Source organism: Amblyraja radiata, chromosome 8, assembly GCF_010909765.2.
Source record: "Amblyraja radiata isolate CabotCenter1 chromosome 8, sAmbRad1.1.pri, whole genome shotgun sequence".
NCBI lineage: Eukaryota > Metazoa > Chordata > Chondrichthyes > Rajiformes > Rajidae > Amblyraja > Amblyraja radiata.
Window position 1 is genome coordinate 55,151,245 of NC_045963.1, and position 24,495 is coordinate 55,175,739.

At 48.2% G+C, this 24,495-nt stretch overlaps 1 protein-coding gene across 1 annotated transcript in view; it reads left to right on the plus strand.

Annotated features, from left to right (window-relative positions):
• Positions 1 to 24,495, plus strand: part of wdr27 (WD repeat domain 27) — a 439,332-nt gene that overhangs the window by 169,936 nt on the left and 244,901 nt on the right. Inside the window, exon 23 of the mRNA XM_033026389.1 lies at positions 4,239 to 4,341. Within this exon, the coding sequence (XP_032882280.1) occupies positions 4,239 to 4,341 (103 nt within the window). The remainder of the gene's footprint in view (positions 1 to 4,238; positions 4,342 to 24,495) is intronic.

Sequence of the window (24,495 nt, forward strand, 5' to 3'; positions counted from 1 at the left end):
TGAGTGTGTCGTCATTTTTGAGTTGTCTTGCTGCCAGCATTCAGTAATATAATAAAGACTTCTGTTGTACCTTAAAGACTTGCAAGTTTCATGCAGACCTAGAAAACGAACACGAAATAAGGGAATACATCCTGACTTTGAGAATTAAAAGGGACTTTCAATATGTTCAGTAAGACCAGGTGCCTCTATAATCAAGCTCAGCAGGCCATGTCAATTTAAACATATACATCTGCCTTGAAGGGCAGAGCTGGACATCTTGTTGCATAGCATTGCACATTTCTCTCAAGAGCTGGTGGGAAGATGGAAACCTGTCATTTAGATCAGAGGATGTCACTCGTTCTGACTCTGCCATTTCTATTTGAACATAATCCTATGCATTCTTATAGCAATGGGAGAGTCAGAACAGGGTGAGGATGTCTGATCTAAAGGACAGGACAAGAAGAACAGACTTGGATTTATATCGTTTCTTTCACCTTTCATGATGCTCCAAAACATAAAGTGATTTTGAAATCTAGTCATGATTATAATGTAGGAGATACAACAGCCAGTTTATGCATAAAAGCTTCAACAAATAGTACTGTGATAGTAGTCATATAATCTGATTGAGGAGGATGTAGGGCACCAATGATGAAATTTATACCATAGGATCTTACAACTGTGAGAGTAGAGGGAGATGTATGTTTTAGTTTATCTTTAGTTTTGTGCTTGGTGGGGGGGGGAACTTTTTTTATCTCTATCCTTGACGGAGATGCGACTTTTTCTGTGTCGTTTCTCCGTCTGCACTGCAGTCTAACATCATGGAGCTGGCGGCCTCTTGCTGGGATCTCGGGAGCTCCAACCGCAGGAGCCTGTGGACTTAACATCTCGGAGCTGGCGATCCCTTTGCCATGGACCGACCTTGGAAGCTCCAACCGCGGGGGCCTGCAGACTTTAACAACATGGACCTCATGGTCCCTGGTCAGGGACTGGCTTCGGGAGCTCCAAGCCGCGGGAGCTTCAACTGCCCCGATCACGGAAGCTGCGACTGGCCCAATCGTGGGAGCTTCGATTGCCCCAATGTAGGAGCTTTGATCGCTGGCTGCGGGAGCTTCAATCGCCTCGACTTCGGATGGTTCGACTCCCCTGACCACAGGAGTAAAGGAGGAAAGCAGATAAGACTTTATTACCTTCCATCACAGTGGGGAATGTGGAGGAGCTGCTGTGGTGGGTGTTTATGTCAAATGTTTATGTAGTTGTGTGTCTTGTTGCTATTTTCGTATGACTGTATGGCAAACCAAATTCCTCGTATGTTGCAAAACATACTTGGCTTATAAATTACGATTATGATTATGACTCTTTTAATGTTTCATCTGAAAAGCAACGCCTCCAACTGTGTGGCACTCTTAATATTGCACTGCAGGGCCAGCCTCGGCCTTTGTGCTTGAGATTCTGGAAGGAGATTCAGAGGTGAGAGTGCTGCTAACTGAGCCACAGATGTTTATGCAAAGTGTGCAACCAGCAGGCCGTGGCATAAATCAGCCCCATTGCAGGATTCTTGCATTGCCATTGGATTTTTCAAATCCTACGAATTTGATTGTATCAGATAACATTGGCCCAGCACCTGTTGAAACTACCTCACCAACTGTATTCGCTGCCAATTTGTATTCAGGTCATATAATCGTAGAAAATTTACAATTAAGCAAAATGCCATTCAGCCCCTAGTGTCCTTGTCAGACAAGAAAATAATAAAGCCTGCCCATAGCACTTAGTCAATAGCTCTGCAGATGACATCTGTACAGTTCAGGAGCACGGAACACTATTTCAGGCAATGAACTCCAGACTCTTATCACTCTGAGGAAAACAGTTTTTCCTCATCCCTCCCTCTAATCCTTCTACCGATTTCTTTAACTTTATGCCCTCTGCTTTTTGAACCTCTGCTAAGGGAGAAGTTCCTTCCAGTCTAATCTGTATACGTAATCTCTATTGAAACACCTCAATATGAAACACCTCAATTTATTCTCTTTGCAGCTTTTTCTTATCCAAAGAAAACAACTTTCTTATTCAAGTTTTCCTTGCAGCCACAATGTTCCAATCCTGGCATCGTCTTTCTAAATTTCCCCTGTAGCCTCTCCAATGTAATCACACCTTAAACTGAACATTTGAGTTGCTGAACTTGTTAAATGAAAGCATGCAGGACCTGTCTGGTGAGGCTGTGAGTGGTGGCAGATCCTTGACCAACATGGCCCAGAACAAACCCATCCATTTGCACCAAAAAACCTTTAAAGTCATACCTTAATCTATGTCATCTGATAAAGCTGTCAAGTTTTTTGGATGCTTGAGTCTGATATTTAGAAGCGTTAAAAAACTATTGAAGAACAGTTATCAATTAGAAATTGTCAAAACTACTTAATGTTTTTTTTTAATTGAATGACCCAATTTTAAATAATTAGGACATTTAAACTATATACAAAAATAAAAAAACTCTAACTTTAGTTGAACTTTCATCCTGACACCCATAACATCTTTATTGAAGCACAGGTAAGTAGCACAATGCCTCCACTATTGAACTAAGATTGGATATTCAGAGTTTGGATAGGCTGGTACTGTTTTCCTCAGAGCAAAGAAAGTTGAGGAATGACCTCAGTGAGATTTATGAAATCATGAAATTATGAGCATAGACAGTGTAGATAGCCCCATTCTTTTTCCCAGGATAGGGGATTATAAAACTAGAGAGCAAAGGTTTAATGTGAGAGAGGAAAGATTTAAAGGTGGGCTGAGGGGCAGGCTATTCACACAGTGTGTGGTGGGTGTGTGGAATGAGCAGAAGCAGGTACAATTACAACTTTTAAAAACATTTGATAAATACATGGATGGAAAAATCTTGGAGGGATATGGGCCAAATGCAGGCCAAGAGGACTAACTTAAATGGGCATCTTGTCAACATGGACAATGGGGCAAAGGGCCAATTTCTGTGCTGTATAACTCCATCGTTCTAAGAAAATATCCAGAGGCCTGATTACTAATCCAGAGAAGTCGTTTTGAATCCTGCCATAGAGAATGGAAACTAAATTCAAGTTTAAGTCCATCAGGAATAAAAAGGTAATATTAATAATGGTGATCATAAACTACTGAATTGTTGTGCTGAAAGAAGTTAGCATGACTGCCAGTTAGGGGTCATTTGGGGATATACATTTAATTGTGGCCTTATTTGTCAAAAATCTGTGACTGTGTTCAAGGATCTGCAAACAAATTTCCGCATTTATCTGCTGAGAAAATCTGCATTTGTGCATTTGGAAAATTCCTGGAGGGAACCAAGTTTGGCCATTTGCACAGAGAGCCTGCATTGATGATAGACAAGTGTCATCGCTTAATAGAATGACAGGATTGGTTTGTTTGGCTTTTTGTACCTTCTCCACCATTTGGTAAAAATCATGGCTCATCTTTTCACTCAGTGCCAGTTTTCTGCACCAAAACCTGTATCCCTTGATCTCTTTAATATTTAAAAAATCACCTTTCTTGAATATACTCTGACTGAACCTCAGCAATCTTCTGACAGAAAATTCCAAAGGTTCACTGCTCTCTGATTGAAGAAATTTCATCTCATCTCAGTCTTGCGATTGCAATATTCCCTGCAATTTCTGGCCTTTAAACTTTCATTTCACTGTTAATCCCTCGGTGTTTCTTTCAGTCCCTTGTTGCAAATGTTTATGGAGCACCTTGATATATCTTGGAGAAGTTATTTAGTACCTGTGCTTAGAATTTCTTGGTTCCACCCTTAAGAAGTGTCATGAAAAATGGCGATGAGTGTTCAAAATGAATTTCCAATCTACAGTTGAGTAGCTTCTAAGCCTGGGGTTGAGCAGCTCTAAGCATGACACTGTAGACAAAGGTAGGGGGTGTCGTCTGTATCAAAGAATTTGCAAAGTATTCATAGATGGATGAAAGCTTACTCTGTTGTCATATCTGGTAATTAGCCTAACTGATAATTGGTATTTGTATTAGTTTATTATCGTCATGTGTACTGAGATACAACAACAAACTTAATTTGGCATGCTTTCCAGGCAAATCATACCACACATGAGTATAATCAAACCATAACTAATCATCACTTTTCCAGATGGAGAATGGGACTAACTAGATGGAAAGCAGATTGTGTACTTGCCTTAAAAGAATTGGCATGGAATGGTCTCTCTGTGCCATGTTACTATAAAATCAAAGCTATGAAAATGCATTGAACTGACAAAGTGATGTTTCTTCAGATCTGTACGCCGATATGAAGGACACGTGAACCGTTGTCAACACTGTGGCATTGCCCTGAGCCCCTGTGGAAGATTTTTAGCTACAGGCTCTGAAGATAAATGTGTAAGTAACTTTTAGGACAAATGCTAATGCTTTATGTTGTGTTGGTTTAACAAAATGCTTACAATAATTGTGTGAGCCATTGATTCAAAGTCATGTATTTGACTAAGAACTTAATGATTATATAGCAACTTATAGTTATGTAAGTCTTTCAAATAAAGAAACACCAAGAGTTTGGTTTAGATATAATGATCAAAAATTACCAGTAGCGATCTTTAGAATTTAAGTTAAAAAATGCTCCAAATATTTTCATGGATTTATAGTTCATGCCAACCAAGATGCCCTCGAAGCTGGTCTTATTTGTCAGTGTTTTGCCCATATCCTTTCAATTATTAATCCAAAGCCACATGGATTGAAGTGATGACATCACACTTGCTGACACCCCACTCGACTCGCATTTATTCACAATTTCCAACAGTGCCATTTATTGGGTGATGCCATCGGGGTGAGGGGAACAAGTGCAGGTAGTATTGTTGTAATGTGATATTTACATTTCTAAGAAAACTTGGGTTTTAGAAAATCGCTATTTTTCCTGCAGTAATTTCAAAAAGAAAGATAATTTTTATAACTATGTTATAACTATTAGTACTGTAAGCTGAAAATACTAAAGACTATATGATTGTTAAATAGAGTAATATTGCTCGTGTTAATAGGTGATGTCTTATGAATTTCAATGGCCTTATATTGGGAAAGTAGCAGCTGTGTTCTTAAGAAATAATGGTATCTGATTACTGCAGAAAGACTACAAGAAAACTTTTTTTTCCCCCAAGACAGCCTTTTTTCTGCTTGCCAATTTCCAAAGTAAGCCTTAAGTAGTTCTCTAGTTCCCAATCTAAGTTGCTGTGTACCAATTAGGCCTGTGTAATATAAGTAGGGTTCATTGATCATGTTCTATCCAATTTGCTTTATGGAAACATGCACTGGAGCGGAAAAACCTGTAATTTCAATCAAGCCTTTTTTTCTGGAAGTTAAACCATGTAGAATCGCTGAGGAAAGAAAATTAGTTTGTAGAGGCATCATGAATGAACCAAAGTTGTCACCTACAGGGCATTATTGGGAGTGAACTACATGATCAAAATGTGGAGACTAAATCACAAAAACTTGATTAATCATGACTTTTCTATAACAATCAAACTTTCTTCTTAAGTTATCATTCTACAAAGTAGTTGCATTTTCCATCCTTTTATTGTTAATGGAAGTGTAACTCTGCTCTAGCAGTGGGCAGGATTTTACTGATTCTAAAGTGAACCTGTTTAAATGGAAACAATTCTGGGCCTCTCATGTACAGGGTTATACAATTTACTAGAAAGATTAAACGAAAACTTACCGTTTGAAGTTTGATCTTTATTTTATGAGAAGTTGAAGTGAGGGACTACGTGAAGAACCTGCCAGCCCGCATGCGTGTCAATCTTCAGAGCAACCGTATGAAACCACAGACCACTTGCACGAACTTAAACTATAGAAAGATTAATAACCCTTGACTTACCGAATGATCTTTATGAGATTCAGGGTTGGGAGTGGAGGGCACGTAGATCAAACGGTAAGTTTTTGTTTAATCTTTCTATTTTATATCAAAGTCTCGTGATGAGACTAAGTGAAGCCTTCGAAGCTCTGTGCTTTCATGCAGTAAACCAATCTGTGTGTGAAACACTTAAACAGATAAACCATAAATGGTAGAAAAGACATGGGGTATTAACAACATGATGCTAACTTACATACATGTACATTGCCCTTACGTGGACCACAGTCCCAATTGCCTTTGGGTTAGACAATAGCTCATGCAACACTGTTCAGATCTATCTGCAACCATCCAGACATGTTCAACAAAATTTTATAACTTCTGAAAATGCGCTTATCAGAGGCTCCTGCTGTTGGGGAAATTCCATTCTATTGGCTGCTAACGAGCCAGCCCCCCTGATAGAGTGAGACTTGAAATTATTTGAATTCACTCCCGCTTTTAGCTGCTTACACTCTATCCATCTTGAAATAGTCTGCACCAACAATCGTGTGAAATTATTAAGAAATTATTAAATAACTATGAAGAAACCATCCTTCATTTCATAGGTACTAGTCAGCTCAGTGTATCTTTTTACATAATCAACACCCCCAATCTCCGATCTGGTGGGTATGCTGTCAACTCCAACTTACCCAACTGTGCCCGTTTGTTTTATGAGTTCATTCATAAAAGCTATCCTTATGTCAGATATGACCCAGATCCAGAAGGAGATTGTGTAAAGACTGTGCTCTTTGTGCTGAAATCAGTTGTCATAAACATAATTAACTTAAAAGATACCGCTCCATCATTAAGAATACAGTGAATGAATATCTGCATAATAATTTATACTGTTTACACATTCCACACTACTATGAATCTTGGCTTTAGAGTGTTTATTATAAAAGACACCTTTCATAACCTTAGTTACCAGTGGGTGAATTACCAATCATTTGTTGTCCCACTTATAGAACTAGATACAATAACAAAGCAGCAAGAGCAGTGTCAATTGCGCTATAACATAATCGCTTCTCTTAAACCCAAACTGAAAGAACCACGAACCACAAAAGAACTACTTTTTGTTTAAAGTGGCTCACATGTATCTCTTCACAAACTTTCCATACAACCATGCAATGATAGATGCACGGGAAATAGGCTGAATTAGCCACCAGTCGTGTCTTCGAGCAAATATAGGAGCTTCTTTCGGCAGACATATCTATAGTGGAATTCTTGGGTGAGTAGGCCAAAATGGCACTACTATAATTCATGTCGTCTATAAACTCCATGACAAAATGCCCTTTAGATCTGAGTAGGACAGCATTAACTTTAGAATTTTTGTAAATAGCCTAGGACTGAAGTCAACCCCTTAGGTAGAACCTAAAATTTCCAACACTAGCCTTGCCATAAAACACCAGATATGTCTGTGCTTCTCGAATATTGATATGGAAAGGTATATATCTTCAAGATAGATTGAGGCCCTAAATCCTCTGTAATCAGCTACATTGCTGAATGGCAGTTATCCATCTTAAACTGGTTATACCAACTACATGATCAGACTAGCCAAATCCAAGCCTGATTTCGTATCCCCCATTTTTCTTCAACCTTGAGCAAATATTAGAATATCTATATCACTAAAAGTCTGATCTTGACCGCATTTGGCCCACAGAGGCGCGATGTCCGAGAGAACGTTGCTACCTACGGCCGTCATTTTTGGCCACCTCGCTCAGAGCCCACGTCCACCTTCCTGTACCAGAGGATTTTTCCCATCGATTAAAAATCAGAGAGATATTAATGTTTTTTTTTTAATTGCCATTCTCTCTGCTGCCCCTGCTGGAGCGAGGGGGAGGGACTATACAACCAGGAAGTGGTGTGCCTCACTCAGTCTCTTCAAGATGGAGGAAGCCAGAGGGTCATGTCTCTCTGACCTCACTGAACACATGCCTACTCAACTGTGAGTCCCCTTAATGTGGTTTGAAAATGAAAATATGGTTGGTTTGAAGTAAAAAGGCACTGCCTGCAAATGGTGGTTTGGGTGCTTTGGCTTGAAGTTGAAAGGCACTACTTACTGCAAATTGTGGTTTGGGAGCTTTGGCTTGAAGTTGAAAGGCACTACTTACTGCAAATGGTGCTTTTGGTGCTTTGGCTTGAAGTTGAAAGGCACTGCAAATGGTGGTTTGGGTGCTTTGGCTTGAAGTTGAAAGGCACTACTTACTGCAAATGGTGGCTTGGGTGCTTTGGCTTGAAGTTGAAAGGCACTACTTACTGCAAATGGTGGTTTGGGTGCTTTGGCTTGACGTTGAAAGGCACTACTGCCTGTAAATGGTGGTTTGGGTGCTTTGGCTTGACGTTGTAAGGCACTACTGCCTGCAAATGGTGGTTTGGGTGATTTGGCTTGAAGTTGAAAGGCACCACTGCCTGCAAATTGTGGTTTGGGTGCTTTGGCTTGAAGTTGAAATGCACCACTGCCTGCAAATGGTGGTTTGGGTGCTTTGGCTTGAAGTTGAAAGGCACTACCGCCTGCAAATGGTGGTTTGGGTGCTTTGGCTTGACGTTAAAAGGCACTACTGCAAATTCACTTACTTCCTGTTTGCACTGTATATTGATTTTAGATAAAATGCTACAACTTATGGCTGTGATTTTTGGCCATCTTACTCAGTCCCCCTCCGCTCAGCAGGTGCAGAGAATTCTTTCCATCAATGAAAAATAAAAGTGTTATTAGTGTTTAATAAATGTTGAGAATCTCTCTCCTGTCAATCACGCCATGAAGGCCACACCTTTTCCGGCAGGAGGGGTTATAAAACCCGGAAGTGTGGGTGTTGCTCAGTCTCTGCATGATGGGGGAGGGAGAGGTCACGACTCTGTCTGAGCTGTGAATCACCCTGCACCCTGCTGAAAGTGGTATGAAACTGCACTTGAATTTGGTGGCCTTGGATCCAGCTTGAAGTGGTATGAAACGGCACTTGAATTTGGTGGCCTTGCCCCCTGCTTGAAATGGTAGGAACATGGATTTGAATTTGATGGCCTTGCACCCTGCTTGAAATGGAAATTCAAGGAATAGCCATAAGTCAACTGCCAGCCCACCAGCCGTGAGTGAGCTGCCAGCAGATCAGGCTTGAGGGACTGAGCTGCCAATCCACGATCCCATACCAGCGCTCCAGAAAGCCCCCCCACTGGCCACCAATATTGGAATTGGTGGAGAGGTGGAATATTGCGTCGGGGGACCAGCCCTCCCATGTAAACATGAGACCCAACGGGTCCCACTTAGTCTAGTAACCCTTTAGTTCTTGGGAACACTGCTCTTCCTTTGTGAGACGTCTCTGTTTTCACTTCGATAGCCATAGTTTCCTCTTTGAACCATAAGTACCGAAATATTGGCTTCTCTTGCTGCAGAGGAATTATTTAACCAGAAAACCGAATCTTATAACCGTTTATGATTAGTAAAATGGAAAATTCGGAGGTTATCTGTCGCCACCTGTTTGTCGAACTGTCTTACCAATCTCCGACTTGAATATCGACAGCATATCTCATGCGACTGATGTAATAACATTCGCATACTCAACAACCTTCACCTCATTGTTGCTTTGTTGTCCATGACGAGACAGATGGTGACTGTGCATGTGATCAAGGCAGTTTCTGAGAAAGCCCTTGCTATAAAAACCACCAAGACTGCTAATAGAATAATAGACAAAAGGTGATATCACCCCCCGCTACGAAGATCCAGCAATCCCTGAGACAGACACCACCAAAAAATTTGGCCTCAGGCAGAAGACTAATAGCCAACTGATCCTAGATTTTGCTCTATCTCCTTGCACAGACATCCTGAACAGCTGGGGACAGTACTGAGTACGAGGAGAGTACAGCAACTATGGTGAGCGCTGAACCTGCGAATAAAAGCCCTCTGGCATTGATAGTAGTGTAGGCCTGGTTCTCCAACCAGCCTCAGTGGAGTGGTATCTGCCGCTCACTAGGTAGAGGTGAAATGTATGCAGGTAAACAGAAGTCTACCCCCAAAGGGTGTATTACCACACCCATCACAGCCTCTTTCTCTTGAGAAAATTTAGCATAAATTGGATGGGCCTCTGGCCTCACGGAGCCTCCACGGCGGTAGCTGCACCGGCCGAGCCTTTAGCCTACTGAATCCGGCTGCCTGGTCCCTCTCGGAGCCTTAATTTGTTTCATAGTGAAAGAATGGGTTGTGCTGATATTTCGGAGGACCTTAGGAGTCAGACCTGCTCATATGTCACTGCAGAGCAATGTGCAAATGCAGCAAATGATTATGGCCCTGTCTCACGGTACGAGTCCACCCACCAGTGATCCCGAGTTTAAAACAAACCAAACTCGTGGTAATCACGTAGAATTTACGTAGCGGGAACGTCGGAACTCGTAACGCTAACGGCAGGTACTCGGGAAACTTGTTAACTCGTGAAAATCTTTCAACATGATGAAAGATTTCCACAAGTTAAATTTACTCTTGAAGTAAAAATTTTAAACTCGTTGTAAGAATGTAGTAGCCCGTGAGTTTACCGTAGCGACTCGTGAGTCTACCATGGGCACTCTTTAACTCAGTGGGACAGGCAGCATCTCTGGGGAGAAGGAATGACGGGATGACGTTTCCAAAATTCTGCTGCGTCTTTGTGTTACTCCAGCACTGTGTGTTCACTTTTTGTCAACCAGCATCTGCCCTTTCTTGTGTATGACATTATTTGTATCCGTGGCAGTTGATTGACGTTCCCTTCAGTTTCCCAGTGAAAACACACCACAGGATAATTGTGAGTAAGGTGGTGCAAAAATTGTAGCGCTATCGTGTACCGTTTTGGCGTAATTTCAGGATCTCACTCACACAGACATCCAAACAAACAAGATGAGAGTTTTAGTAATATACTAGACCAAGTGCAAACCCATTGGGTCTGTTTCCCCAACGGCGTTTGCGGGGGGGGGGGGGGTGAGAAGTGGGGCGGGGGGGGAGAGGAGGAGGAGGAAACGGGTTAGATTTGGGAGGGAAAGGAGAGCGGGGTAGGGGGTGTGAGATGGGGAGAGAGATGTGGGGGAGGGGGGATGGGGAAGATGGGGAGGAGGGAGGGAGGGGGAGAGGGGTGGGGGAGAGAGGGGAAAGATTGGGGAGGGAGAGTGGAGGGGAAGGGGGAGAGAGGTGGAAAAGTGGGGAGGGAGGAGGAGAGGGGTAGGGGGAGTGATGGAAGAGGGACAGAGGGGAAGGGGGTGGGGGGAGAGAGGGAAGGGGGTGGGGTAGAGAGGGATGGGAGAGGGGTGAGGAGAGGGGGAGGAGAGAGTGGGAGAGAAGTGGAAGAGTGGGGGGGGGGGAGGGAGGGGTAGCGGGAGTGGTAGAAGAGGGATGGGAGAGTGGTTGGAAGAGGGACAGAGGGGAAGGGGTGGGGGAGAGAGGGGAAGGGAGCGGAAGAGAGAGGGTGGGGAAGGAGAGGCGTCGGGTAAGGGGATAGAAGTGGAAGAGTGGGGAGGGAGGGGTAGGGGGAGTGGTGAAAGAGGGACAGAGGGGTAGGGGTAAGGGGGTGGTGGTAGATAGGGAAGGGGGGTGGGGGAGAGAGGGATGGGTGGGAGAGGGAGAGGGGTGACGAGAGGGAAACATAGAAGCATGGAAATTAAGTGCAGGAGTAGGCCATTCGGCCCTTCGAGCCTGCACCACCATTCAATATGTTCATGGCTGATCATCCAACTCAGTATTCTGTACCTGCCTTCTCTCCATACCCCCTGATCCCTTTAGCCACAAGGGCCACATCTAACTCCCTCTTAAATATAGCCAATGAACTGACCTCAACTACCTTCTGTGGCAGAGAGTTCCAGAGACTCACCACTCTCTGTGTGAAAAATGTTTTCCTCATCTCAGTACTAAAGGATTTCCCCTTTATCCTTAAACTGTGACCCGCTTGTCCTAGACTTCCCCAACATCGGGAACAATCTTCCTGCATCAGACAAATGCAATTCAGGACTTTTCTCTTCACAAGCAAAGTCAGAATGACGGTTAGTGAAGAATTCGAATATTCGCTGAGCGTTCAGATGATGCGCGCGCCTCCTGCACCAAAGGCCCCTGCATCAAAGGGAGAGAGGGATGGAAGAGGGGGGGGGGGGGGGGGGGGCGTGTGTCGTCACACACAAAGATCTTGTTGCGGAGAGCTCCGCTATAAGATCTTTGGTCACATACTAAGCACGCGCCTCCACAAACAGATGAGCGTCTTCTTGAATGGAGAGCGCGTGGCTGCCTCCACAAACAGTCACACACACACTGAGGACCCGTCCCCACAAAAAATATTTTGTGAGGAAGGGGATGAGGAGGTTGGAGAGGGGGAGGGGGGGGGGAGAAGAGGATGGGGGAGAGAGGTGAAGGGGGGGGGGGAGCGGTTGGAGCGGGCGTGCATGAGCCGAGAGAAGAGAAAAGGGCAGAGAGAGAGAGAGAGAGAGGCTGGTACAACAACAAAAAAGCTAGATAAACTCAGCGGGTGCAGCAGCATCTATGGACCGAAGGAAAAGGGCAACGCTTTTGGCCGAAACCCTTCTTCTGGGTTTCGGTCAAAAACGTTGACCATTCAATTCGCTCCATAGATGCTGCCGCACCCGCTGAGTTTATCCAGCTTTTTTTATGTCTACCTTCGATTTTCCAGCATCTGTAGTTCCTTCTTAAAGACAGAGACTGTGCACGGTAAGGGAATGAGGAGGGAGAGGTGGAAGAGTGTGGAGGGAGGGGGAGAGTGGAATTGGAGGGGGAGAGGGGTGGGGGGGAGAGAGAAGTGGAAGAGAGGAGAGGGAGGGAGGGAGGGAGGGAGGGGGAGAGGGGGTAGCAGGAGTGGTGGAAGAGGGACAGGGGGAGTGGTGGAAGAGGGACAGAGGGGTAGGGGAAGGGGTGGGGGAGAGAGGGGAAGGGAGGGGGGTGAGGGAGGGAGAGGGGTGGGGTAAGGGAAGAGAAGTGGGAGAGGGAGGGGTAGGGGGAGTGGTGGAAGAGGGACAGAGGGGAAGGGGGCGAGGGAGAGAGGGAAGGGGGTGGGGTAGAGGGGGAAGGGGTGGGGGAGAGAGGGATGGAAGAGGGGTGAGGAGAGGGAGAGGGGGAGGAGAGTAGGGGAGAGAAGTGGAAGAGTGGGAGGGAGGGAGGGGTAGCGGGAGTGGTGGAAGAGGGACGGGGGAGTGGTGGAAGAGGGACAGAGGGGTAGGGGAAGGGGTGGGACAGGGAGGGGAAGAGAGAGTGGTGAGGGAGGGAGAGGGGTGGGGTAAGGGGAGAGAAGTGGAAGAGTGGGGAGGGAGGGGTAGAGGGACTGGTGGAAGAGGGACAGAGGGGTAGGGGAAGGGGGCGGGGGGAGAGAGGGAAGGGGGTGGGGCAGAGAGGGAAGGGGGGTGGGGGAGAGAGTGATGGGAGGGAGAGGGTTGAGGAGAGGGAAACATAGAAATTAAGTGCAGGAGTAGGCCATTCGGCCCTTCTAGCCTGCACCACCATTCAATATGATCATGGCTGATCATCCAACTCAGTATCCTGTACCTGCCTTCTCTCCATACACAAGGGCCACATCTAACTCTCTCTTAAATATAGCCAATGAACTGACCTCAACTACCTTCTGTGGCAGAGAATTCCAGAGATTCACCGCTCTCTGTGTGAAAAATGTTTTTCTCATCTCTGTCCTAAAGGATTTCCCCCTTATCCTTAAAGTGTGACCCCTTGTTCTGGTCTTCCCCAACATCCGGAACAATCTTCCTGCATCTAGCCTGTCCAACCCCTTAAGAATGTTATACGTTTCTATAAGATCCGCCCTCAATCTTCTAAAATCTAGCAAGTACAAGGCGAGTCTATCCAGTTTTTCTTCATTTGAAAATCCTGACATTCCAGTAATCAGTCTGGTGAACCTTCTCTGTACTCCCTCTATGGCAACAATGTCTTTGAGCATTGGGCATTGTGACATCACACAATGCAACGTTCACCAAGTGCTTGTGCTCCTGCAAAGGCATATGTAAATGGATCCATTCCGATTGGACATCTGTGAGCATTGGGCATTGTGACATCACACAATGGAACGTTCACCAGGGGTGGGGCTGCTTCTTATGGGTGAGAAGCCAGTTTAGTTTTGAAATTTTGGGGGGGGGGGAGGGGGGAGGATTTGATTAAAACGTGAACTTAAACACGACGAAATGTAATGAGGAGCGGATACTTAGAAAGAAAAGTGAAATCTCTACCGAAATGGAAAAGATGTCGGCGATTCTGCGTCTGGTTTCGGAGGTGCAGGGAATCAAAGGAGAAATGCAGTCGGAAGCGTACATGTAAATGGATCCATTCCGATTGGACATCTGCGAGCGTTCGGGCATCGCGATGGACGCTGCGCGCATCGGGCATTGTGACCTCACACGGCGGGAACGAATCGAAAGGCAGGGAGGCAGCGGACGGACGGCAGGCGACAGGAACACAGTTTTAAAGATAGACTAGACCAGGTGCAGACCCGTTGGGTCTGTTCCCCCAACGGCGTTTGCGGGGGAGGGGGGGTGTGAGAAGAGGGGAGGGAGGGAGAGGAGGAGGAGGAAACGGGATAGATTTGGGAGGGAAAGGAGAGCGGGGTAGGGGGTGAGAGATGGGGAGAGAGATGTGGGGGAGGGGGGATTGGGAAGATGGGGAGGAGGGAGGGAGAGGGAGAGGGGTGGGGGAGAGAGGGGAAAGAGTGGGGAGGGAGAGTGGAGGGGAAGGGGGAGAGAAGTGGAAGAGTGGGGAGGGAGGGAGGGGTAGGGGGAGTGATGTACCTGCCTTCTCTCCATACCCCCTGATCCTTTTAGCCAACGCAGCCGTTCCCTACCCGTAGCCCCCACTGGGGGTGGGGGCGGCATCACACACACTAACCACCCCCACACACAGAGTTGGAAAAGTGTATAAAGACCGTTCCCTACCTGTAGCCCCCAGGGGAGACGTGGTCGTCGAAGTCGGGTCCCGGCCGTCTTAAAATAGCATATCTTGAAGTCGTCGAAGTCGGGACCGTCTCGGCAACGCGGGGGGGGGGGGGAGGTGGCGGGGCGGCATCACACACACGAAGCATCCCCACACACAGAGCGTTAAAAGTGTAATGCCCCAACGCAGCCGTTGCCTACCCGTAGCCCCCACGGGAGACGTGGTCCTCGAAGTAGAGCCGTTCCCGAAAGGCCGTTTTTAAATGGCGTTGCTTGAGGTTGTGCTGCGGGCGCCAGCAGCCGTTATGGTCCCTGGCCAGCAGGAAGCGACAAAATGAGTGAGTGGGGGGGGGGGGGGGGGGGGGGGGGGGGGTGAGAAGGTTTTAATGAAAAAAAAGGACATAAACATAACGAAATGTAATGAGGAGTGGATAGCTGGAAGGGAAAGTGAAATGTCTACCGAAATGGCTGCTTGTAAGGGTGAGAAGTCAGTTTATTTTTGAAAAACTGGGGGGGGGGTAGAAGGATTTGATTAAAAACGTGTACTTAAACATGACGAAATGTAATGAGGAGCGGATACTTAGAAATAAATGTGAAATCTCTATCGAAATGGAAAAGATGTTGGCGATTCTGCTTTCCCCCTTATCCTTAAACTTTGACCCCTTGTTCTGGTCTTCCCCAACATCCGGAACAATTTTTTTTGCATCTAGCCCGTCCAACCCCTTAAGCATTTTATACGTTTCTATAAGATACCCCCTTAATCTTCTAAAATCTAGCGAGTACAAGACGAGTCTATCCAGTCTTTATTCATATGAAAGTTCTGACATTCCAGGAATCAGTCTGGTGAACCTTCTCTGTACTCCCTCTCTATGGCAACGATGTCTTTGAGCATAGGGCATTGTGACATCACACGATGGAACGTTCACCATTGGCTGGGGCTCCTGCATAGGCATATGTAAATGAATCCATTCCGATTGGACATATGTGAACATTGGGCATTGTGACATCACACGATGGAACGTTCAGCAGGGGCTGGGGCTGGTGAAGCTTCTGTGGGTGAGAAGTCAGTTTAGTTTTGAAATATTGGGGGGGGGGGGGGGGGGAAGGAGTTGATTAAAAACGTGTACTTAAACACGACGAAATGTAATGAGGAGCGGATACTTAGAAAGAAAAGTGAAATCTCTACCGAAATGGAAAAGACGTCGGCGATTCTGCGTCCGGTTTCGGAGTTGCAGGGAATCAAAGGAAGAAATGCGGCCGGAAGCCGTACATGTAAATGGTTCCATTCCGATTGGACGTCTGCGAGCGTCGGGCATCGCGATTGGACATCTGCGAGCATCGGGCATTGTGACATCGCACAGCGGGAACGAATCGAAAGGCAGAAAGGCAGCCGGACGGATGTCAGACGGATGGGGCGAGAGTTTTAATATATAATAGATAGATAGATAAGACCAAGTGGAACCCGTTTCCCCAACACAATATTCCACACTCACCCATAGCTCCCAACTGCGCAGGCATGGCTGAGGGGTTCCAATTGTGACACCGGTGATTCGCGTTGTGAAGCGAGTCATGGCAGCCCTCCCCAACTGCGCCTCGCCATCACGTCAACCCTCCCCCAACTGCGCCTCGCCATCCCTCTTCCTACCACTATCTTCCTCCATTCCCCCTCCTCCCTAGCACTCCCTCCCCCTCCTCCTCACCCTCCCTCTTCTTTCTCCTGTCCTCCTCCCTTCCCCACTCCCTCCCTCACCACTCCCTTCCTCTCCTTTCCCCTACCTTCATTCACTCCCTCCCTCCCTCTACCTTCATTCACTCCCTCCCCCACTCCCTCTAACCCCTCTCCTCTCCCTCTATCCCCCTCCTCCCCCACTCTCCCTCCTCACCTCCCCTTTCCCCTCCCTCTCCCTCCCTACCCCTCCCCTCCCTCAATCCCCCCTTTTCCCTCCTCACCTCCCCAGGACCTCAATGTAAACCACCGCCGGCCCCGTTTTCTCCAGCAGGGCGACGATGAAGTTGTACTTGAGGCGGGGGTTGTCGGGGAGGGGGAGAGCGTCCTGGAGCCAGGGGAGGGGGAGTAGGAATAGAATAGAAGGAAACTTACTCGTGGAGCCGTCGGGTTGCCATTGTGACGGGAAAAAAAGATGGTGGTCTGAAATTGTGCAAAGGCCGCGCTGAGGACCTGTGGGGTATCCTTTGTAATGCTGTCAAGTAAAGACAGCAAGTGGGGGCGGGGCAAGTGGTGCGCTGTTTTTTTTTGTTTTAAATGTCACTAACTTGTAAAATATACCATCAATCTGAACGAAATTTACATCACGGGACAATGGTTAGTAAGGTGGGCCAAAATTGTAGCGCTATCGTGTACTATTTTTGCGCTAATACAAACGGACAAACAAACAAGATGAGAGTTTTAGTAATATAGAGATGTATCACTTAATGCATTATAAGAAATAAATAGCAATAATTATAGTGTGGTGCGTGGGTCTCAAAAGGAAGCACGAAGTCCAGTGTTTTGAGAGGCACCTTTAATTATGTTGTAGGGAAGACCAAACAAGAGAAAGATGGCACCCAAACCCCTATCTTTAAACCCTCTGGTTAAGGACCGCCTCCGGACTGAACCATTCCCGGGCCGAGGGGTTCGACAGTATGATGGCGCGACCCTTGGGAGCCACCACAGGACCCCCCACCCCCCCAGAACCCAAGGCACGAAACGCACCGGCGGGCGCACGACCCGGCTGGCCCGCGTGCGGAAGTCAGCAGATTGAGGGGCTGGCGGAGGCATAGGTGGAGGGACAGGTCGAGGGAATGGTCGAGGGACCTGTGGGAGGACAGGTGGAGTGACAGGCGGAGGGAGCCGTGAAGGGGGGCGCCCTCGTGGCCGAGGTTGGGCAACCAGCACTGGCTGGTCAATGTCCAGGTGTGCGGCTTCAACCGGTCAATCGACACGGCCTCCGGCCGGCCCCCCATGTCCAGCACAAAAGTCGTCTGCCCAGGTTCCTGCACCCGGAACGGGCCCTTGTACGGCCTCTGGAGTGTCGTCCGGTGGGCATCACGGCGCAGGAAAACGCATGGGCAGTCCCTGAGGGCTGATGGCACATGCGGGCGAAATGTCCCATGGCGGGATGTCGGGACGGGTGCGAGCCTGCCAACTCGCTCACGAAGACGCTTTAGGGTGGATGAGGGCGTCCCCTGCTGCCCCGGTGCCGACGGCACGAACTGCCCGGGCACCGTGAGTGGTGACCCGTACACGAGCTCCGCCGATGATGAGGCCAAGTCCTCTTTAGGAGCAGTCCGGATGCCCAGCATGACCCACGGCAACTCGTCCATCCAGTCCGGGCCGGAGAGTCGCGCCTTCAGCGCTGCCTTTAGCTGCCAGTGGAACCTCTCCACCAGACCGTTAGCTTGCGGGTGGTAAGCCGTGGTGTGGTGTAGCCGCACCCCCAGCAAGCGAGCCATGGCTGACCACAGCTCGGAGGTGAACTGTGGCCCCCGATCTGAGGAGATGTGCGCCGGCACCCCAAAGCAAGCAATCCAGTGCATGGACAAAGCACGAGCGCACGTAGCCGTTGAAGTGTCGGCCAGCGGAATGGCCTCCGGCCACCGCGTGAAGTGGTCCACCATTGTGAGAAGGTGGGTGATGCACCGTGACGGCGGGAGAGGCCCCACAATGTCTACATGGAGATGGTCGAATCGCTGGTGAGGTAGACCAAACTCCTGGAGAGGCGCACGGACATGGCGCTGGATTTTCGCCATCTGGCACGGAATGCAGGTGCGAGCCGAATTGCCAACCTGCTTTTGAAGACCGTGCCACATGAAACGAGCGGCCACTAGTGCCGTTGTCACCCGAATTGATGGGTGAGACAGTCCGTGGATAACATCAAAAACCCTCCGGCGCCAGGTGGCAGGGATAATGTGGCGCGGCTGACCGGACGATACATCGCACAGTATGGTCGCTCCTCCAGGACCGAGAGGGACATCCTCAATGCGGAGGCCGGAGATGGCAGTCCGGTAGGCGGGCATCTCATCGTCCGTGAGCTGTGTCTCTGCCAGAGCAGAATAGTCAATTCCGGGCGCCACCTCGAAAACGGCGTTGATAGCGGGGCGGGACAATGCGTCAGCCACCCGGTTCTCCTTCCCCACGACGTAGCGGATTGAAGTGGTATACTCCGAAATGTAGGCCAAATGCCGCTGCTGTCGTGCGGACCAGGGGTCGGAAACCTTTGCCAAGGCGAAAGTGAGCGGCTTGTGGTCCGTGTAGGCGGTGAACGGGCGACCCTCCAGGAAGTAGCGGAAGTGGCGCACTGCCAGGTACAGAGCCAGGAGCTCGCGATCGAACGCGCTGTATTTCGTCTGCGCACGGTTGAGGTGACGGCTGAAGAAGGCCAGGGGCCGCCAACCTCCGCCCGTCAGTTGCTCCAGCACAGCACCAACCGCCGACTCCGAGGCGTCCACCGTGAGAGCAGTCGGGGCATCTTCCCGCGGGTGCACCAGCAGTACGGCCCGAGCCAGGGCCTCCATCGCGCCGCCAAATGCAGCCACTGCCTCGTGGGTCCATTCAACGGCTTTGTTCTGCCCACCCGCCAGGAGTTGATACAGAGGCCGCATGATGTGGGCCGCGGATGGCACGAAACGGTGGTAAAACGCCACCATGCCGACAAACTCCTGCAGGCCGCGCACCATGCGTGGGCGGGGAAACCGATGGATGGCGTTGACCATGTCAGGCAGGGGAACCGCGCCTTGCGTAGTCACGCGGTGGCCGAGGAAGTCAATTTCGGTCACCCCAAAACGGCACCTTTCGAGGTTGATGGCCAAACCATGTTCGCTGAGTCGCTGACAGAGCTGCCGAAGGTGGGCGCAGTGCTCCTGCTGCGAGCGGCTGGCCACCAGGATGTCGTCCAGGTACACAAATACGAAATCGAGGTCGCGACAAACCCCGTCCATCAGGCGTTGAAAAGCCTGTGCGGCGTTCTTGAGGCCGAACGGCATCCGCGTGAACTCATAAAGTCCGAATGGCGTGATGATAGCCGTCTTGGGCACATCATCCGGGTGGACCGGGATCTGGTTATAACCCCGTACCAGATCCACTTTTGAAAATATTGTGGCCCCAGCCAAATGGGCGGTGAAGTCCTGGATGTGGGGTACGGGGTATCGAACCGCGGTTGTTGCGGCGTTCAGCCGCCGGTAATCCCCGCAAGGTCGCCAGCCCCCGCTTGCCTTAGGGACCATGTGGAGTGGGGATGCCCATGGGCTGCTTGAAGGGCGGACAATCCCCAAGGCCTCCATCGTGCGGAATTCCTGCCGTGCCAGACGCAGTTTATCTGGCGGCAGTCGGCGCGCTCGTGCGTGGAGAGGTGGGCTGGAAGTCTGGATAAAATGCACCACTCCGTGACTGGGGGTCGATGACCGAAACTGTGGGGTCAGGATGTCCGGGAACGCGGCCAAGATCCGTGCGAAGCGGGAGTCCACGGACGACAGGGGCCGTCCCACCGGCTGATCCAAACGCAGCATGATCGGCTCCATCGTAGCTGTGTTGACCAAGCGCTGACGCCTGACGTCCACCATGAGGGAATGCACCCGGAGGAAGTCGGCCCCGAGCAATGGCTGAGAGACATCAGCAATGGTAAACCGCCACGAGAAATGGCAGGAGCCGAAAACGATCGGGACCATGCGCATTCCATATGTGCAGATGCGGCTGCCATTCGCCGCGGTGAGGACCGGCCTCCGCTTACCGGAACGAATGTCGGCCAGCGAAGGGGGCAGGACGCTGAGCTCCGCTCTAGTATCAACGAGGAAGCGGGTCCCGGAGCGCCGATCCCAGGCAAAGAGGCGGTGAATTTGGCTGGCCGCTGCGAGGACTATTGGCAGCCGGCCCAGGCATTTCCCGGGAACGTGCACGGCTGGCGGCATTGTCCTGCTGCAGCACCCCAGCGCTGATGGAAATAGCACCAGCGCCTCATGTTGGTGTTACTTGGAGCTTGCCTGCTCCTGTTGGTGGTGCCTGCAGCTTGCTGGCGCTGGACTGCAGGTGCAGTACCCCTCACTGCCGCTGGGGGCGATCGTATGGGCCGTCAGGCTGGAGCTGTCACTCCTTCCACAGCTCCCCCGCCACACCGGAGGAAATCGGGAGCTGCCGGGGTGACGTCATCGGCGCGCCTGCCAACGGGGTGACGTCATCAGGGCGCGTCGGCCTCAGCGTGACCCCGTCTCTGCTGACGGCCAGTGCACTGGCGTCATCAGGGCGCGCCATCCACAGCTTGTCGGCGCGCCTCCCGAGGACCCTGAGGTCAGCAAAGGAGGCGTCTATGAGCTGCAGACGAATGTAGGCCGTGAGCAGATGCAGGTATGTATATTCGAATAGCAGGCACGGCGTGTGCCCATCCAGTAGAGCCACCATCTCCTTTAGGAGGCTAGATGGCCGTCAGTCGCCTAGGCCCTCCATATGCAGGATGCTAGCAGCACGGTCCATCCTGCTTAGTCCATAAATCTGGAGCAGGAGCCCCTTAAGGCCGAGATATTTATCGGTGTCCGGGGGGGCTGCGAGGAAGTCCGTGACCTCTTCAACCGTGTCCTGGTCGAGGGCCCCCACCAGGTAATAGAAGCGGGTGGCATCGACCGTGATGCCCCGCAGGTTGAACTGGGCCTCCGCCTGCTGGAACCAGATGGGCGGCCGGGTGGTCCAGAAGTTGGGCAGTTTCACCGAGACCGCGTCCAGAGACAGGGCCGGGCCGGGCCGGCCTGTGAGGAGGTAGGGCTTTCTCTTCTCTCCATCATGATGCCAATGGAGCGTCGGGGGTCACCAATGTGGTGCGTGGGTCTCAAAAGGAAGCACGAAGTCCAGTGTTTTGAGAGGCACCTTTAATTATGTTCCTCCCGGTTGTAGGGAAGACCAAACAAGAGAAAGATGGCACCCAAACCCCTGCCTTTAAACCCTCTGGTTAAGGACCGCCTCCGGACTGAACCACTCCCGGGCCGAGGGGTTCGACAGTATGATGGCGCGACCCTTGGGAGCCACCACAATAGCAAATTATGGCAAAAAATAGCAAAAAAAGGTTAGATGGCTTTTTTCAATTGCTTACTTATGTTATTGCATCTTGGCTACATGCTGAACGTGGAAGTGGGTGTTGTAACAGTTTCAATTTTAAAAATCATAAGAGCTATTGATATATTGAACATGCATGGGACTAACTACTCACTTGGTAAAGACTTTAGCGCTTGTACTTTGATGGAATGTAATATTTTTAGCCTTTGATCTTTTTTTATAATGGGAGATCAAGGGAAGAAGCAAATTCCTCCAGATGGGCATCATATATTTTGAAAAATGACAAGGAGCCAGCACTTTGTGAATCCTTCCGATGTGGCCTTTTCTAGTGTCTTATAGTCAGAGTGATTGCATGGTGGATTTTCATTACTTTATTAAGATTGATCATTTTAATAACTACTAAATGTCATAATTCATCTTTATTGAGAGAAGTTGGATACTTTTGTGAGTAAAACATGAGCTTAAATTGGCTTGCTTTTGCACTAAAGCAGTGATTGGATTTTAAACAATTTGATATGGGGGCAATTAGTTTCTTGATTACATAGTAGATGAAATTCCAAAGATCAGACTGACACAAACAAGGCAATAAATCAACAGCAGTGGCATTCTAGGCATGCAACAAGTGAACAGGATGGAAAAGATTACCAGCTTAGAACCTTGACCCGAGGAACCAGATTAAAAGTGGAGCTAGAATAGAAATTTATGGTACTGCATTTTGATTAAATTAAAAAAAAGTGAGGCATAATTCAAAAATTCAGTTTTCTATATTATGTAAATAAAATTAATAACAATACTAACGTGAACTTAAAAGTGAAGTAATCGTACAAATGCCATTATCTTTAACAAGTTTTCAATTTTCTATAACTTAACACACATCAACATATCTGGTTAAGTGGTAAACTTTGAAGTATCGTGATTGTAACCCCTCTTCCTTTAGTATCACATCATACAGTGCAAATCAAAGTATTGCGTGCTCTCTGGGATTTCCTGTATCTGAGAAAAATACTACCTTTCAGAAAAACACTGATCTTATCAGTTTCCAAGGAGATGATTTCTTCCAGTTCAAAAACAATATTTCAATTTTTTTTTAAAGAGGCCAGCTGAAATCTCCCCTGCACCCAAAAGCTGTGTGCAGCAATCCTTTATTTGGAAGTTTTCCTTATTCTCAAAAGGCTGGGCATTAATTTTGTTTAAACTCTTCATTGAAATTTTTTTTAATGAGTAAAGTATAAGCCAAGACACATGGGATCAATCAAAGTAAGGCATGTACGCACACAGATTCAGTGAAATAAAAGTGGTTTAACTATTTTATGTTTGTAGTTATGTTGGGGTAAAGATATACTTCTATGCATATTATCACATGAAAGGTCTTGCATGTTTTGCCTGCTTTATGTCTTCTGGAAGCAAGTGGCCATACATAAAAACATGTTTCACATGTTCTCACTTTTCCAGTGCAAGGAACCAGAAAACTGTCTTCTATTCATTAATACCAACTCATGAACTGATAAACTCTGTCACTGAGATGGACAAGGATTACAGTCACATGGAAATGCGCAGCCACATGTTCCTCTTCAAGTCACTCACCATCCTAACATGGATATATATCGCCAGTCCGTCAGTATCATCCTTTCCAACTTGGAGATAAAGTGAATAAACAATAATCTAGATGATGAACGGTTACTTCTACCTTACCTAGATTGCAGTCTAATTCTCTCGCGAAGATAATGCTCTTTTGATTAAACTCTGGTTATCTTCCCAAACACTTCCTTCTATGAATCAAGCTCTGGTTCCATCCATTTCTATCGTGCCCATCTAATTCCTGTTTGGAGGCCTTCATTGTATCTTCCTTCAGCTTTATCGACAGAGAATTTCAGTTTCTAACTACTTGCAGAGTCAACGATTTTCCTTCTATCCTCGTTGTTTCTTTTACCCAGAATTTTAGATGTGTGCTCCTTATTCTTTGAACCAATCGGTAATGGAAACTATATTTCTCTGAAATACATAATCGCTTAAGAGATATAAACCAAGATTAGGCCAATCTGCTCCTTGCACTTGTTCTGCCATTCTAAGATTACGGATAATCTTTCACATTCGTGCTTTCCTGCACCAACACGTTCCAGATTCCTTTATTATATAAAAACCTGTAGATCTTTGTCTTGAATATTCTTGTACAACTCTTTCAAATCTCACCTTAACTCAGAGAACAACCTCAGCTTCTCCATTCCAATATTATTGCCAAAATCCCTAAAGCATTTTTCCTTCCACTCTTTCTAGTACCTTAAAGGGCCTATCCCACTTAGGCGATTTTTTCGGCTACTGTCACAGTCGTAGCAGGCCGCCGAAAAAGCAGCGACTGGACCCCCACCTATGACAATGTCTACGACAAGCTACGACAACCTACCACCTAGTCGACGTCAAGCTGCGACAAGCTACCGACAACCGGCGACCCATTAGGACGTCCACCTATGACCACACCTACGACAATCTACGACCACACCGGTGACAGCCAAAGTCAACCTTCGTCCACCCGCGACAAGCTACGACAAGCAACGACCCTGTCGGCGACAACTGAAGACAATTCAGTTGCCGGTACCTGTCGCCGGTTGACGTAGGTTGACGTATGTAGTTGCCAATGGAATTCACTGAAGTCAGCACCCAGCGACAACCAATGTCACCTGCTGACAACCTGCGTCATCCTGGCGACAACCTATGACAGCACCTACGGCAGGAGAAGCCAAGCTACGTC